The sequence below is a fragment of the Solea senegalensis genome, linkage group LG5 (genome assembly GCF_019176455.1).
Source record: "Solea senegalensis isolate Sse05_10M linkage group LG5, IFAPA_SoseM_1, whole genome shotgun sequence".
Taxonomy (NCBI): domain Eukaryota; kingdom Metazoa; phylum Chordata; class Actinopteri; order Pleuronectiformes; family Soleidae; genus Solea; species Solea senegalensis.
The window spans coordinates 15,179,070-15,195,700 of NC_058025.1; the positions used below are offsets into that span (position 1 = coordinate 15,179,070).

At 39.0% G+C, this 16,631-nt stretch overlaps 3 protein-coding genes across 9 annotated transcripts in view; 2 read left to right on the top strand and 1 right to left on the bottom strand.

Annotated features, from left to right (window-relative positions):
- The window catches only part of kank1a (KN motif and ankyrin repeat domains 1a), a 43,564-nt gene extending 42,508 nt beyond the window's left edge, over positions 1–1,056 (top strand). For all 7 annotated transcript variants that reach the window (XM_044025957.1, XM_044025958.1, XM_044025960.1 and 4 more), the window contains one exon: positions 126–1,056. In XM_044025957.1, the coding sequence (XP_043881892.1) occupies positions 126–188 (63 nt within the window). In that variant the 3' untranslated portion in view covers positions 189–1,056. The remainder of the gene's footprint in view (positions 1–125) is intronic.
- LOC122769438 (cilia- and flagella-associated protein 157-like) lies at positions 521–7,250 on the bottom strand. Its single transcript, XM_044025964.1, has 9 exons — positions 7,052–7,250; positions 5,537–5,808; positions 4,762–4,915; positions 4,307–4,574; positions 4,092–4,213; positions 3,108–3,258; positions 2,701–2,846; positions 1,951–2,091; positions 521–1,631 (listed from the first exon to the last, which is right to left on the bottom strand). Exons 1-9 carry the CDS (start codon positions 7,180–7,182, stop codon positions 1,508–1,510), a joined length of 1,509 nt encoding a protein of 502 aa, XP_043881899.1. The 5' UTR covers positions 7,183–7,250; the 3' UTR covers positions 521–1,507.
- A 2,935-nt stretch (positions 7,251–10,185) lies between these two features.
- dmrt1 (doublesex and mab-3 related transcription factor 1) overlaps positions 10,186–16,631 on the top strand; it is a 32,661-nt gene continuing 26,215 nt past the window's right edge. Inside the window, exons 1-2 of the mRNA XM_044027229.1 lie at positions 10,186–10,404; positions 11,100–11,277. Of these exons, the coding sequence (XP_043883164.1) occupies positions 10,186–10,404; positions 11,100–11,277 (397 nt within the window). The remainder of the gene's footprint in view (positions 10,405–11,099; positions 11,278–16,631) is intronic.

The following is a 16,631-nucleotide window of genomic DNA, read 5'->3' on the forward strand; positions in this document are numbered from 1 at the left end:
TTGATACTCGAGATCGAGGTTTTCTGGGTAAAAAAACAAACCCCACAGTTGGCCATAATCCCATGTTTATTTTCAACTCTGCTCTTATCTGGCTCATTTAAATGAAAAGTTTGACTGATTTTCAGGGAACCCCTCGACTTGGCAGAAAGATGTCACCCAGTCCCACCCGGAGAGGCATGTTTGATTAGATGCTTCACCCCACCCCCCTTCCCAGAAACCCCCTTGCGCTGCTATCGGTTCACGCTGAATGATGCCCTGCCCGCAGCTGGACAAGCACCAATCAACCAATGAGAATCCTGGAAGTGTTTTGTCTGGACTCCATGAAGAACCCAAAGTGCCCTTTTGAAAATGAATGTAACCAGCTGGTGCCTCAGAGTCCCATCAGATTCACATAATCTGCAAACCACTGGAGGTCAGACCAACATGAACACATGCTAAGCTACTACATTATTATTACTTCTTTTTTTTTATTTTCCTTTTTTCTTCTTTTTTTTTTATTTCAATTCGATCATTTTTTTTAATTTCTAAAGCTCAGTGTTGATCATTCAAGAGCAACAAAACCATTTGATTGGTGATCATTTTTTGTTTTTTCAGAGCATCAGAATAGTTAGATGGATATTAATCCACCCACGTGTAAGAGGAACCATTTCCTGTATATATTGTTCTATCCCGGTGTCACATTTTGTGCGCGGAGCTCGGATTCATGTATCCATCGATAGACGCGACCTAGACTGGAGAAACTGTACTTTTATACAAATCCTTTGTATCTATTTAAAGAGAAGAATCACAGTATTTTTAATATTACCTATTACTACTTAACGATCCATGAAGTTATATATTTATCAAAATATAGTTTTTAAGGGCTGATATATGTGTTTCATTGTACATACTATACGCCGGTCATCCGTAGAGTTTAGTTATTCTCCTCACATTGTCTTCGTGTCCAGTTTGTTTTTCTGTCGCTCGTGTAACGTAAACTGTCCTCCTCTCGACTTTTATCGTCAGCCGTGCCTGAGACTTTGCCATATAACATTAAACTTGATTAAAGAATACAAATCTGCCTCACCTTCATTTTATCACTCAAACCTCAGGCACATCGACCACATTGAAGGGATATTTAATCATATTAAAGGGAAATTAAACTGTATAGAATCTTGCAAGGTGGAACAAAGTCAGACATAAACAGAAACGTGTTGATTTAGATCATCTGATTTGATATTTATAGAAGTCCTAGGTATTTCCTTCAGTGTTTTGAGTGATTAAACCAAAGTTCTGTCCATGTGAAGGCATCACTAATTATAAGCTTACTTCACAGTGGATAAATTTTTATGTTTATATTCAAACATTTTGACACACAGTGGCTGATCATCGCTGAAGAGAGTGTCATTCTGATTATCAAAGAGAAGTGAAAAAGGCTATCAAATATTAGATATGGACATTCATAGATTCATGAATAGACATGTTTGTACTTGTACTGCAGTTAGATCCGAACTAAGAAAGTGTGCTCTTAACAATTGAAAGGCTTTCCGAGAGTTGTCAGTGAGGACCCGTGTGAGGTCATTTGTGTTTGTTGACTTGACTTTGTTGTGCTCTGACACCTGAATCCGGTCGTCTTCTGGCTGGACGGTTTCCTGAGAGAAAGAAAAGGAGAAAACAAAAGTTATCACATGAAAAAGGGTAACGTCAAAAAGTGCGTTTTGATTTAAATGTTGCATACTGCTGTAAAATCAGTGCCACACTTTACTATACAGTATTTGAACTTCCACATCATTTCATTGACAAATGATGACGTGATTTGTATTATTTTCGTAAAATATAACATCAACATCAACCTTTAGGGAGAGTAAAATAACCTCAGTGGCTTTTTACCATTTTGAGTATGTTCATCATTAATCTGTATTTGTTATTTTCAGTAAGTAAACAAACTCAGTGAATCTCAGTGAGACAAACCTGCACAGATGCGTCATGGGTCCACGTCCCGTCTTTGGGAGAATGTGTTTCAGTGCAGGAGGCGGGATGAAGCCCAGGTCTCCGGGCCTGTGGCGGGCGAGCTGAAACTGGACACTCGAAGCTGGACCCGGACTCGCTGCTCTATGAAGGCCAGTGAAATGGCAGGATGGACATCGAGACCAGATAAGAACAGAACTCTACTGTAATCATCACAATCTTTTCTAAAGCTTCTCTTATAAAACCTTTTTTTTTTTTTTTTTATGTAATTCAGTTAAACTAAGACAGTGTCGCACACATATGGTGAAAATCCAATCATTGCGCAACCGTAGTAAAGTAAAACACGGTGGATTTTCATCTGATAAATGTAAATAACCATAAAAAACATAACAATTTCTATATTTCTGTTTTGCTGGCTGGTTCTATAGAGTGTAGTTTTACTACTTGGTGCATGATGCGGAACAAAAGGGAAATTCACAGCCTTTTGCCTTTTTATTATTTTATCTTTATTATACGTTTACATTTGTTTCTGGCCTTCTGTGTTTTTTTTATGGCAGAATTATGAGATTCACAATGTCATTTCCTCAGGTCCTGTTATTGTTTTTGCCCCGTGTGAAGGGAGTGGAGGCAGTTTAGGTTTATTGCTCTGTAAAAACCCTGTGTGTTACATTGATTGCAGGGCGAACGTCTGATTGATTAGCTCATTGTTAAAAAAAAAAAGCTCAAATCCACAGTGGTGGAGACTTTTATTACCTGGCTGCTGCAGGGTCACACTCTACCTGCAGCTCAGTCACTTTCTCAGTGGCAGAGCTGCTCAGAACCATCATCACAGTCTGCATCATCTGCTTCCACTGCAAGACACTGGCCTCCGCTGCCGAGTTCATGGCCGTCGGTGCCCCCTGCAGGGAACAAAGAGAACAGCGGGGTTTAAATCCTGAAACCCTGAAAACATCAGATTGTTTGGTTTTATTCCTTTTTTTTTTCTCTCTCTGTTTCACTGACCTCCGATTTTAAATATAGTCCTAGTCTGACTTTGTCATGTGCGTGTAGATGAATAAAGCTGCACCTTTTCGTAGGAAATTAAACTATTTACTTAATCTTTGCTCTACTGTTTAACCTGATGTTCCTGCTGGTGTTTAGGGTCACAACTGTTGGTTTACCATCAGAGCTTGTCTGAGAGCGACAGCCGCTTCCTGTATGATGCTCCTCAGACGACTCCTCGCTCTCCTCACTTCCTGTAAATCTGCCTCCAGACGAGTCACCTCGGCGGTGTTCCTACTGCACTGTGCGGACAGTGAGGAGCGCTCGTGTCTGAAGTAAAAACACAACAAAGACTACAGATTAAGAGGTCTCCGGTTCAAATCTGAAAGGAACCCTAGTGATTAGGGTTCCATGCCATGGACCTCTTCCTCTGCTGATGGCTACTGTGTTTTTTTAATGCAGAATTGTTTCGGTATGTATTTGGAAATATCTCTAAAGTGATGTCAGTGACATTGAACCAAAGCTCCGAGCTTTAAAATCAGGTGGTAAAACACAGTGATTGTTGAATGTGAATGCCTTTAATGTGAGATCCTTCTTTAAATCATCCATTTATTTTAGATTTTCAGTTTAGATTTTTATTTTGTTTCTTAATTTGGCATGTTCATCCCTTTGCTTCACATATTTAATGAACTAATATTGTTTTTATTTTCATACATTACCACAAGAGTGAATACTTGTCCGTCATGCTATGTTTCAGCACCATCTTCTGGACATTTGTGTTAAGAGTCTGCTCATTTGCACTGTGTTGTTCACTGCACATACTACAAAATATCTATACTGGATTTTCTGACGTAGAACAACTAACCATTAATAATATTGCGTCTCTGTATTCTGACGAGACACTTCATATTGCATGCTTTTACTTTCTGTTATCTTTGTACTTTTGTTGCTTAAAAATAACTATTTAGTTATCTAGTCCTGTCCATTTAAAAGTTCACTGCTTCATCCTCTGTATCTGTCATCTACTTTTAAACTTTTACTTGTGAAAATGGTCAAGGAAATGATAAAACATAAAACAACAACTTCAATTGCTATGGTATATTTTTAGTTCACAGTGGTTCAAGCATATGTGAACAGTGGAGACGAAGAAAACTTAACAAGACCTGAGCGTCTTCATCTCATCCAGGATTTGTTGGTGCTCGGTCTGAAGCTGCTGATGTTCCTCTCTGAGATCCTTCAGCTCCACCTGCAGCTGCTGACATTTCTCTTTCAGCTGCTCCACCACCTCAAGGTAAGGATGTTTATCATTGAATCATCTGTTCTTGATCGTTTGGATCATTAATCGCGTGTGTGTGTGTGTGTGTGTTTACCTTCCTACCTTCTTGCGGACGCAGCTCTTGCGTGACAACTTGCTGAGCATCTGCTCCAGGTTCCCCACATCCGCGCTGAGTTGACGCACGCGACCCTGTAGGCCTGAGTTCTCCATCATCAGGACCTGAGCCTGCTCCGTCAGCTGGATGAACTGCACCCTGACCTCCGCGTTCTCCCGAAGAGCCAGCCTGGTCATCTCAGGAACCTTCTGATCCACCTGCTGCTGCATCTCTACTTCCATGGCTGCGACATGACTCTCCATCTCTTTCTCCAGTCTTTTGTCAGGGATTAGAAGACGGTGAGAAACAGGCATGACTGAAGTTTTGAAACAGTTTTGAAACAGTTTTGAAACATTTAAACAAATTTAAATTCATTGATATTATTCCAAATTTCTACTGTATTTTTCCAGAGTTATAACATGTTATATTTGCTACAGAGGGAGGTCACTAATCCAGAACCAACCTCTTCTTTTGCATCAGTGCTTTCAATTCCAGGCTGTGGATGTTGGCTTTGTGGTCGTCCATCTCACTGTTCAGCTTCTTCTCCAGTGACTCCATGTTGGACATCAGCTGATTCTTCTGACTCTGAAACTCCTCCAGACTCGTCAGCCTCGTCACTGGAAGAAGGAGCGGAGAATCCAAACTGAACTAGAGTCCAGTCTTTCATTTATATGCTGTGATTGATGTAGATTTTAAGGTTTAATCTTGGCTTTTGTTTATGCATTGAGTTTTATAGTTTGTGTCAAATGAAAGGTCCCTAATAACTGTTTATTTTATTGTTGAGTGAACTCACATTTATAATGTTATGATGTTACAGGTTTAGTGAGAAAAAAAAACATTTGAAAAGTTCTTAAATTTATATTAAATTTTTCTTCCATTTTTTTGCGTTTTTTTTTTTTACTTTATTTTGAGTTAAAGGAACCTGTTGCTGTCGCAGCTGCTGTACCTGAGTAACGAACATTACTGAATTACATTTTAAATGTCACAATTAAGAAAAGTTTTATTTGATCTAATCAATTGCTGTCTAAACAATGACATTTCAGGAGAAGAGCCCCCAGGAAAATTGACCTTACATCCAACATCCAGTTTGGAGGTATCAACAGTTATTTTGTTGCTGTCATACAAATGTTAGTTTCCTTCTCACAAAAGTGTTGTTGCTGAGAACTAACGTAATCAGATCATCTCTGGGCTCCTCTCAGCTTATAGCTCATAGGAACAATTACATTCTCAAATCTCACCGAGTAGGCGGTTCTCCTGGTTCAGATCTTCTATCCGGTTCTGGAGTTCTTGCCTCAGATGTTCGTGCTGCAGCTTCAGGTCTTCTCTGTCCTTCTCTGCAGCCTGCCGCTGACTCTCCAGCCGCTCCAACAGTTGTTCCATCTCCTCCTCCTTCTCAAACACGGAGCGTTTCAGATATGTGATGATGTCCTTCTTCTCTGTCTCCAGCGCACTGTACTGAGAATCACAGTCCTTCTTCTGCCTCTCGAGGTCATCGCATTTCTGCTGATATCTGGAGAAGGAGGAAGCGCACGGCTAGTGGTGAATGAAATAATATCTATAATGATTCTTGTTAGAGCCCTGGTTCTCAAACTGTGGCGCGTGTAGCAGCTTCCTCTGGCGGTACTTGGAGGAAAATCAGAAATACTCTTCTACTGTATATACCAGGGTATGTGATCGGAGTAGAGCTGAGGTATTTTGACCGGAGTGTGTAGAAAATAATAATCGAAGTCCTGTGAAAAAACATTTTCTCAGGTGTTACTTGGTATAAAAAGGTTGAGAATCACTGGTGTGGAGCATGTGTTTGGTAGAGAAGGCTGATAGCTGATGGAATACATTGTTTTTATTGATGAGATAAAAAAGTAACAACAAAAGAGACCAAAACTTAATATGAAGAGATAGACAGAAGCAGTAATAACGACAACAACAACAATGATGATGATGATAAAGGGTGAAAACAAAGAGAGCTTACATTCCCTAGCCCCTTACCTTAATCTTAACCATCACAGCTAAGTACCTAACCTTAACCCTTACCCTAACCCTAAAACCAGGTCTTAACCCCCAAAATGCCCTTTAAATAAATGGCGAATCATTTATAGGGCTTTTGGTTACTCATTCATTTAATGTCCTTATTCTGTATGGCGTATACCAGGGGTGTCAAACGTACGGTCCGCAGGCCAGACCTGGCCCACCAGAGGGTCAAATGTCCGACCTGCAGGATGAATTTGTGAAATTACTATATTTTTCCAGTTCCAGATTCCAGATCTGTGACTAAATGTTTTGTGCCTTTGTGGATCCACTGTGATCTATGCACAAGTGTAAATGGTTAACTTAGGCATAATATTGTGTTGAAACAACAACTTATTTTTCTCCAGAAATTTCCGGTTGTTCATAATATCTTTTGTAAAAAACGTGGGAAAACGTGGGGTCCTTGTGTATAGGTTATTATGCTGCTATTCTGCTCGTCTACTGGTTTACTAACCTATGTTTTACCACAGAGTATTCTTTAAGTTTAAAGTAATAAAGTGAAAGTTTAACATAGCTAAAAAAAATAAAAAAAAAACAACAACGGCGTAAGTGCTGCGCAAATAACGTAAACGTTGCGCTGAAGTGATTTTCTTCTCTTTTTGTTAATTAACGGCGAAAGTCGAGTCATTAAAATAAATATCTGTGTATTAAGTTGTATGACTAACACGTGTCACAGCCGACAAAAGTGAATTTGTGATTTATTTGACGTGTCTGTCAGTGTATGTTACCTCTCGAGCTGCTCGTTCAAATATCGTATCTGTGTCAGATACAGCGTCTTCTCTCTGTCGTCAGATCTTTGTGTCGTCTTCTTTTCATCGTCTCTGTTGTCGCTGCTTTTCTTGTCCTTCTTTTTAGGCATCGTGTCAAGAAAGTTTGATGGTTTACGTCGAACCTGCGGCGACAGGGAAAAACTATCAGCTTGTTGCGTTGTTGCTAAGCAATGCTGCCTTCAGGGACACTACGGAAACTTGCCTTATCCTAACAGAATTATGAGCATGAGAAAATGACTGTGAGATTATTACGTTTATCGACATTTCTAACACATTATGCCTGTAAAAAAATAGCTGCTACTGTTATGGATTATGAAAAGTTAAACATTGTCACAGATTAACACAAAGTTACCAAAAAAGTACTGCTCATGCTTTTCATGCATGCTATTGAGCAGAATCACAGGTCAATAAGCATAAAAAATACTTTTTCTACTTTTCATGTTGTTGGATCCTGTGTATGTACTTGTATTTATATCTTTGTGAGATCCAAAAACCATACAGGGTTTTCAGGGTTAACACCTGGTTTTGGGGTTTGGATTAGAATTGGGTTTAGGTCAGGGTTAGGGTAATTAGTTGTTAAGGTTAGGGTAAGAGGCTAGGGCAGGGGTCTGCAACCATTAGTATGAAAAGAGCCATTTTTGTTTCCACTCAAATAAATTGTATCTAGAGCTGTAAAAAAACTATGATAAAGATAAAATGTATGATGATTTTGAGGCATATTATTGCATTTATGTAACCCACTTTGAAATAAATAAGACAATATTTGCATTTTATGTAGTTCATACTTGAGAAAACCTGCCCGGCATTAAATCAGTATGTGGATCCAAAGATGGACAGGACTCCAAATGGCTTATCTCAAAGTTTGTCAAGTTTGGGGTAGGTTTTCAATTTTGCATTTGACATTGAATGTGACGCACAAAATGTTAAAACACTTTTACACTTTTTCGCCTTGATCACTTAAAATTAGTTGAAAATAAGAGAAATAAAAGGAAATAACAATAAACCTTTTTTTGTAGAAAGGAGCCACTGCAGAGGGGCTGAAGAGCCACATGTGGCTCTAGAGCCACAGTGAATGTCAATGATGTGTCCTGACTGGGACATAAAAATCAGTTTGTGTGTGTGTGGGTGCTCTTGGTGGAGTGAGTCAGTACTGCAGTAAACAAAAATATAGAAGTTTACTAATTTTCTCTGAGTAAACTTCTATAATTTTTCCCATCTCATCTCCTAAAATAAGCTCTTGTGAGTGAGTCATCATGTGTTCACACTTCACAGAGACACAGTCACAGCCTGTGACTGCTCACGCTTGGAGTGTAGTCTGACAAACAGATATGCTAAATGTGTTAAATTGCATCGTTTATTACTGCATTGTAATCTATCACCATTACCTTATGCTATAGAGGCAATGATGTGTAGCAGTTATTTACGTATCTTGACTGAATGACTTATTGCTGTGTAAACGCCAGCTTTTTAATTGGTAACCTCCACCACCACTGTGCTTCCATTTGGCTGCATGGGTTTTAATTGGGTGCCTGTGTGTATCACCCCGCTTCACTCCCTGCCTATAAATCCACTCAGCTGACAGAGTGACTAGTGTGGAGGTTAATTCAGTTTAAGCTCAGTCAAGCATATACTGAATTAATTCAGCATGTAGCACATGAGCCAGTTGTGGAGATAAAAAAAAGAGCTACAGTAAATATGTTTTAGTAGGTCACAAAGTAAAGTTATTACAGCTAAATGACAAGCCCAGGGTGAATAGTACAGAGTATAGCTGCAGTAAGGAGGCACAGTGATGTTTGATGTGTGGCAGTGAACACCATCAGTTGGAATAAAGTTGAGGAAATGAAATTGATCTTCAGCTATTCATCATCACTTCAGTTTCAGTCTGTTTCTGGCTTCCTCAGTCCAATGTTGTTAATTGGAGACTTAATTGGATGATGAAGACAGAGCCAGAAAGTGTATCTGCTGCAGGTCTATGATAAGCATGATCTCATTCACCCATACCCGTGTTTGTTCAGAGCATGTAAACTCTACATTTCATCAGTTTCAATAGGTCCTTTTGTTTTTATTGTTAAGCAAAAGTGTTATTATCATTGTACCACAGTGCCACCCTCAGACTATACGGTTTCATTCCAGTGATGCATTAAACTTGTATGTTCAAATGAATCATACATTTGTTAGGAAAGTGCACAATTTTCTGCTGTGACCAATGCTGAATGATGCCTGCATGGCATTATCCTACTGAAATAGCCATGTAGTTCCTGTCTTATACAGTCTGGATGTTTTTTGTTTTTTCGTACTTGGTATGTAGAATTTGAAGTCTGTTTTTCCCAACAAGCTGTAAAGTGGACTTTTCTGACCATAGAAGGTTTTTCACTGTCTGTGTAAATAATACAGGTTTAGGCTGTATTATTAGGCTCCACCCTTGACCTGTATGCACCAAGATTTCCCCCAAATTATATTACTGTAAATTGTAGAAGACAAAAATGTCCACCTGAAATTCTGTCCCCAGGGCCGGGCTGCCTTTGGACATGCCAGCTTTAAACGTGCTAGTGGCGCATGCCCCCCTTTATTTTAAATAATGTCTGTGCATGCCACTGGTTACTTGTGTAACCTTTTTAGTTTTGCAAACTGTCCCAACTTTTATTTTGAGTGTGTTTCAATCATCACATTCTATTAATTGTTTTTGTTTACATGTCAGCAAAGTGCAATTAAAACACCAACACAATTTAAAACGTCATTCAACAAATATTTATTAATATTTTTTAATATAACAAGTAACATTTTTTTTTAAATTGTCCCTATTTTCAGGAACTGTGGGTTGCATCCAAGAATGTGTCTGATTAATAAAAAAAACATCAAGTGTTCTCCCTGCTTCCAGTTTGTTTCCTCCCACTGGAGTTTGGGAAAGCAAAAAAACGAAGCAAAATTTAACTAAAAAAAAAACCCCAGCAGCAGCAGCAGCAGCGGGAGGGCAGGGCAGGGGAGGGACAGTGACCTTACAGCCTCCATCCAGACACCGGTCTAAGTGTTAGACTTCCAACACAGTCCAACACAGTAGCAGTAGTCACACTTGACTCTTCCACACTGAGACCATGAGCAAGGACAAGCAGAGCAAACAGGTGCCGGACTTCACGGGACCCTTGCCCCCGCCTTTAGGCCGCAAACCGCCCAGAATGCCCAAATGCTCCCGCTGCAGGAACCACGGCTACGTGTCTCCACTGAAAGGACACAAGCGCTACTGCAACTGGAAGGACTGCCAGTGTCTCAAGTGCAAACTGATAGTGGAGAGGCAGAGAGTCATGGCTGCACAGGTAACCGTTATTTCACCTGTTAGCGCGCGGCTAATTCAAAATTCAAAATTCAAAATAAAGAAGCGGTGACGAAATGAAACTCGAAACACAAAATGTAGCAGTTTGGATTAAATACCGTCGGTTCATGTTTACGCTGTTTAATAATAAGCTGACGTTCGTTGTTTTCTCCTAACTTTCATTTGTGTACAAACAAGAGCTGCAGTTATGTATAGCTAGCTTGTTGGTAAACAACGTGTGTTTAGGGATGTCTTTACTATTTATTGTCTTGATTGTTGCACTCAAATAAGAGTTTAATTACAAAAACAAAGAAGTTATGTTTAATTTATTGCTCTCTGATGTTGCAGTTTGTTGCTTGAGGCTACTTTTTTGGCTTAAGAGAATAATGTTATGATCATTGCTAGTTTGAGGTGAGGTTACTTGAGATGAAAACTACATTATACAGTAGATGATATTTTTTGTGTATTTGTTGTATGACATGAGTAAGTTATTATTGATTATCAAGACATTTGCTGACAGATCATCGTTTCCGTCTATGGTATTTGTGTTCATAAGTCTGCAGTGTATATTGACATGACATTGTTGATTCATCTTTACACAGTTAGTGTAATGACTTTCTAATGAGTCTGGTTATTATTGTGTAGCAGATAGTGAGTCTGCCCTGTGTCTTATCAGTGTTCTCCTTTCCTCCCATCCAGGTTGCCCTGAGGAGGCAGCAGGCTCAGGAGGAGGAGCTTGGTATTTGCAGTCCAGTCACTCTCCCTGTGCCTGAGTTAAATGTAAAGAATGAAGCTGGAGCTGAATTCTCATTCTCTGTGGATGGACAATCCCTGACACCTACCAGCAGCTCATCCAATTCTTCTCAAGCTGGGACAGGTGAGGCATTTGCAAGTGCTCTTTTACCTGCTATCACACCACACCCCTTATATTATGTGTCTCACCACCAGTCAACAGCAGCACTCTCTACAAACTAAACCTTTTTCCTGAACTATAAATTCACCAGAGGCACCAAATGTTAACTCTTGACCTCCCTGGGCCTGATTCTGGCAGTTTTATTCTCTGACTATTATAAAGTCAGATGCCATTCAGACTTTATATTAACATCTGTCCTCCGTTATCATGTCTAGACTGTGTTAAAATGCAATCACACAAACCGTATTTGGAGCTGATTTGAGTGGCCACATTTACTGAGCTGCATGAATGCAATCCATCGTCAGGACACAGTAGTAGTAATACCTCAGCCACCACCACAGTATTAACACTGATTACTAGGGCTGCATGATACATCTTAAATAAAGATCTTGATCTCGATTCACAACTACACGTGATCTCATTTCTAAATGACAACGATTCTTCTGCATTTTATTTCATGAGCTCATCGCAAATAAACAATCATATTTTGCTATATATGAAGCGCCATTACATCACGTGATTCAGTGGAGACATTTCCTTTGCTGGAGATGATCCCACGTTTTCAGGATTGTTAAGTCTTTTTAACTGATCTACAGTTCGGCATTGTTCAGTTTGATTCTTGTGCCTCTTCCCATGTCGGCACTCTGACCAATCAGTGCACGGCAGTCTGACGACGTCTCGCGTGTCCCCTGGTTATGACATCCCAAGTCGAGCTAGTGGAAACACGCCATATGTTACTTAAGCCACTACAATAATAACAACAACAATAACAATTATAACAATAAGCCCATTTTGCAGGGACATGTTCAGGGCCTAAATCACACTGTTTGGCACTTTACTTGAATGCCTAATTGAACACACACACACACAAACAAGCTGACAGCGCAATTTTTTTGTGGACTGTATTTGAATAAAGGTTGGGAACACTAGTTCTGATTTTATTTTAAAAATAATAAAATGTAATAATACATAATAATATTTTATTTTAATATATAATTTTAATAAAGGTTTTATTTAACCTTTATTTAATAATGTTCCTACCTGCTCATCGAACGTACATGATGCAAGGATGGAAGGACAGAGTTTCAGAGTGCAACATGGTTCCATTCTCAAGTTAGTTACCCATCGAAATGATTGTGAGGCTGTGATTTTTGGGGAAGAAAGGTTTGCATTGTTTTTTTGTCAGGTTTATTGCCCCCCATGTTTTCTCTTTATTTTCAGTTTATACAGTTGTTGCAATTTAATAGTATCACTTTCACCAAATGAACATGTATATCCAACTCCTGTATATCATGTATATCCAACAGCCAAAAAGAGCACCCTCCTTATTTGAAATCCCCCTGTCATGGGCCAGATGTCCCTCAGACTGTGAACAGAGCCTGTAGTCTAGTTTAGTTTTTAAGAGACGCGTTTTCTCTGTTAGTTTTCTGTACATTGTTATGGAATCCTCTTATTTGATTTTTCATATGGAAGACAGGAACATAGAAAAGACTCTCTTTTCTTCTCATGTGGAGGCAGACCCTGATAGCTGTGTTCCCACTCCCACTCAGTCTGATAGCAACATTACAGGAGGTGGAATACAGCGTGGTATTTGTGGTGAGCTTAGGGTCCCTGACATGGCAACAGAGAGAACAAAGTGAGGTGGAAAAAGGAGTTCAGCACTGTGTGATGCACTGATGACAAGAGAACAGGGACAGCATACGCATGTCATTATCTTTGGCTGCACTTGTGCACAGTGTCTTCATTGTGCGAAGGCAAAAGAGCAGGGTGTTCCTGACGAGAATGTGGCCTTGTGGATAAAGAAAATACAAGAGATAATAAGCAATGACGATTTAATGGTCTCATATGTGCTGATAGATTCATACCTGTAAGGTGGTGGCACGGTGTGGGAGGTCGGCAGGAAGTTGCAGTTGTCACCTGCAGATGGTGCTGTTGTCAGTCATTTGAGCCAAGGCTGGTGTTACAGAAAGTTCAATTACTGTAATGTAATTTTTTTTTTATAAGTTATATAATTGTTCATGTCAGCTTTTGTGTTGTCTTGGTTGTTTATTAGGTCTTCTGCTAGATGCATGGAATTGAAAACACACATACCTTTTTTATATAAGTTATATAATTGTTGATGTCACCTTTTGTGTTGTCATCGTTTAAGTGTCCCATGCACTCACAGACAACATCATTCATCCTTTGACTGGAATGTTGTCTTATTTGCTGTCTAATCTCTGTATGTTTTGGTTCAGCGAGCCACTCACCGTCGTCCTCCAGCCCTTCAGCCACTGTCAGGGCTCATACTGAGGGATCATCCAACCCCTATAACAACTTTTACCAACCTTCACGCTACCCCACCAACTACGGCAGTCTCTACAACTACCAGCAATACCAGGTGACTAACATCATTCTCCATGCTTGATTATCTGTAACACTTGAGTATTTAATAGCCCTTTTTTAAACATCTGGTAGGTATTCTATTGCAGTATACATAACCCCCATGCATATTAATATGAATAGGAAGCATTGTTGTTTAACTTGGGCTGCTTAGGGACAGAAGGGATGTGTGTACTACATTACAAATTATTTTCTTATTTATAGTCTCCTCTGTTCAAAATGACTGACACCAGGATTCTTCTGTTTTAGGGTTTTCAAGATTGTTATGACATTGATTTTTTTATTATTTATTTCAATTATTTAATGTAATTCAAATGGACATTTTAATGACAAGATTCAAGTCAGCATAGCTTTATTGAACTGCTTTAATACCAAAATATGTTTGGGATTAATCACTACATGCAAAAATTAAAACACAATTTCAAATTTTTGGCAACTTATTTTCCATATTTTTGGAAATTATTTAATAAATGGAAGATTTGAAACAATGGAAACAATGTAGCTAAGAAATTGCAAAGGTTGCAGTTTACGACATATTCTGTATTATGCCGCACATCTGACCCTGGTGTTTTTATTAAACGTCAATGAAAGGTCCTTTTATTTTTTTTTATAATTCATAAATGTCTGGAGCAAATTAAAATATTGTTGTTGTTTAATTGTTATTAAGTCTTATTAGGTTCCCATCCAGTACTGATGATGTAAGGCAGCATTACATTACAAACCTATAATACAGTGGATATTGTACAAAAGCTTTTCTTTCTAATTATATAAATGATATCACACACAATCACAATTATTCATTCTACCCAAATCGTTCAACCCGATACCAGATACCACTTGAGTTGCAGTCAGCACTTACCTACATTAAAAATAGCACGGTAACGTTTGTGTAAGCTCATATGTTATGGCATAGAGTGATGGTACACTATTGTTGACTGCTCTTCAACTGAAAGATTTAGGATTCAGCTTGTGACCAGTCACAGGAGTCATGTGCAAGAGTTAAAGAACAAAGGCAAAAGTCCTGCCGCTGTGCATTAGAGGAGATGGATTGGGTGTACAGTAAGAAATGTAATGATGTTGTGTTTGTGTACGTGCATTTGTGTGTGCGCACTAAGCTGTTTTCATGGCACAGACAGACCATACATTCCTCCTGAATGTAACGATCATTTCTGTCATTTGCTGTAACCGTGAATAAATGTTAACTGTAAATGTTAAATGTCTTACTGTAGCTTTATCGGGTATTTTTTGCACAAAAAAAACAAACAAAAGTAAGACGTGTGTCAGATACTGTCAATACTCCCATGGTTCATGTCGGGTTCATGTTGGGTTTGGGCAGAAAAAAGCGGCCCAGGCCGTGCTCTATTCCGGGCTTATGTTGCACATCTCGCCCTTTTTTCGCTGTCATTTGTCTGTGCTGTCAGCTTATGAATGAAGGCCCTAAAAGTAGACTTAAACACATTTAGACTTGCAAGTAAAAAAAACTGTGGAAAAATGTAAAATTAGCAACATAAATCAGCACATTTTATTTTGTAGTTTTACAGTGTTGCTTGATAAACATTTTACCTAACAAAAAAAGAACACATTTTTTGTGAATTAATTAATAAACAAATATGTTTACCTATTTAAACAGTAACACAATATTAATTTATAGAAAAGACTACTACTGCTACTGCAACTGGAAGGACTGCCAGTGTCTCAAGTGCAAACTGATAGTGGAGAGGCAGAGAGTCATGGCTGCACAGGTAACCGTTATTTCACCTGTTAGCGCGCGGCTAATTCAAAATTCAAAATAAAGAAGCGGTGACGAAATGAAACTCGAAACACAAAATGTAGCAGTTTGGATTAAATACCGTTGGTTCATGTTTACGCTGTTTAATAATAAGCTCACATTCATTGTTTTCTCCTAACTTTCATTTGTGTACAAACAAGAGCTGCAGTTATGTATAGCTAGCTTGTTAGTAAACAACGTGTGTTTAGGGATGTCTTTACTATTTATTGTATTGATTGTTGCACTCAAATAAGAGTTTAATTACAAAAACAAAGAAGTTATATTTAATTTATTGCTCTCTGATGTTGCAGTTTGTTGCTTGAGGCTACTTTTTTGGCTTAAGAGAATAATGTTATGATCATTGCTAGTTTGAGGTGAGGTTACTTGAGATGAAAACTACATTATACAGTAGATGATCTTTTTTGTGTATTTGTTGTATGACATGAGTAAGTTATTATTGATTATCAAGACATTTGCTGACAGATCATCGTTTCCGTCTATGGTATTTGTGTTCATAAGTCTGCAGTGTATATTGACATGACATTGTTGATTCATCTTTACACAGTTCGTGTAATGACTTTCTAATGAGTCTGGTTATTATTGTGTAGCAGATAGTGAGTCTGCCCTGTGTCTTATCAGTGTTCTCCTTTCCTCCCATCCAGGTTGCCCTGAGGAGGCAGCAGGCTCAGGAGGAGGAGCTTGGTATTTGCAGTCCAGTCACTCTCCCTGTGCCTGAGTTAAATGTAAAGAATGAAGCTGGAGCTGAATTCTCATTCTCTGTGGATGGACAATCCCTGACACCTACCAGCAGCTCATCCAATTCTTCTCAAGCTGGGACAGGTGAGGCATTTGCAAGTGCTCTTTTACCTGCTATCACACCACACCCCTTATATTATGTGTCTCACCACCAGTCAACAGCAGCACTCTCTACAAACTAAACCTTTTTCCTGAACCATAAATTCACCAGAGCCACCAAATGTTAAGGCAGAGAGTGTCTTGACCTCCCTGGGCCTGATTCTGGCAGTTTTATTCTCTGACTATTATAAAGTCAGATGCCATTCAGACTTTATATTAACATCTGTCCTCAGTTATCATGTCTAGACTGTGTTAAAATGCAATCACACAAACCGTATTTGGAGCTGATTTGAGTGGCCACATTTACTGAGCT

Excerpts from the sequence above, each read along its gene's own strand:
- LOC122769438 (XM_044025964.1), bottom strand. The coding sequence starts at position 7,182 with ATGCCTAAAAAGAAGGACAAGAAAAGCAGCGACAACAGAGACGATGAA. Across the intron at positions 5,809-7,051 it reads TTGAACGAGCAGCTCGAGAG|ATATCAGCAGAAATGCGATG; the intron begins GTAACATACACT and ends CTCCTTCTCCAG. Across the intron at positions 4,916-5,536 it reads CCAGGAGAACCGCCTACTCG|TGACGAGGCTGACGAGTCTG; the intron begins GTGAGATTTGAG and ends TCCTTCTTCCAG.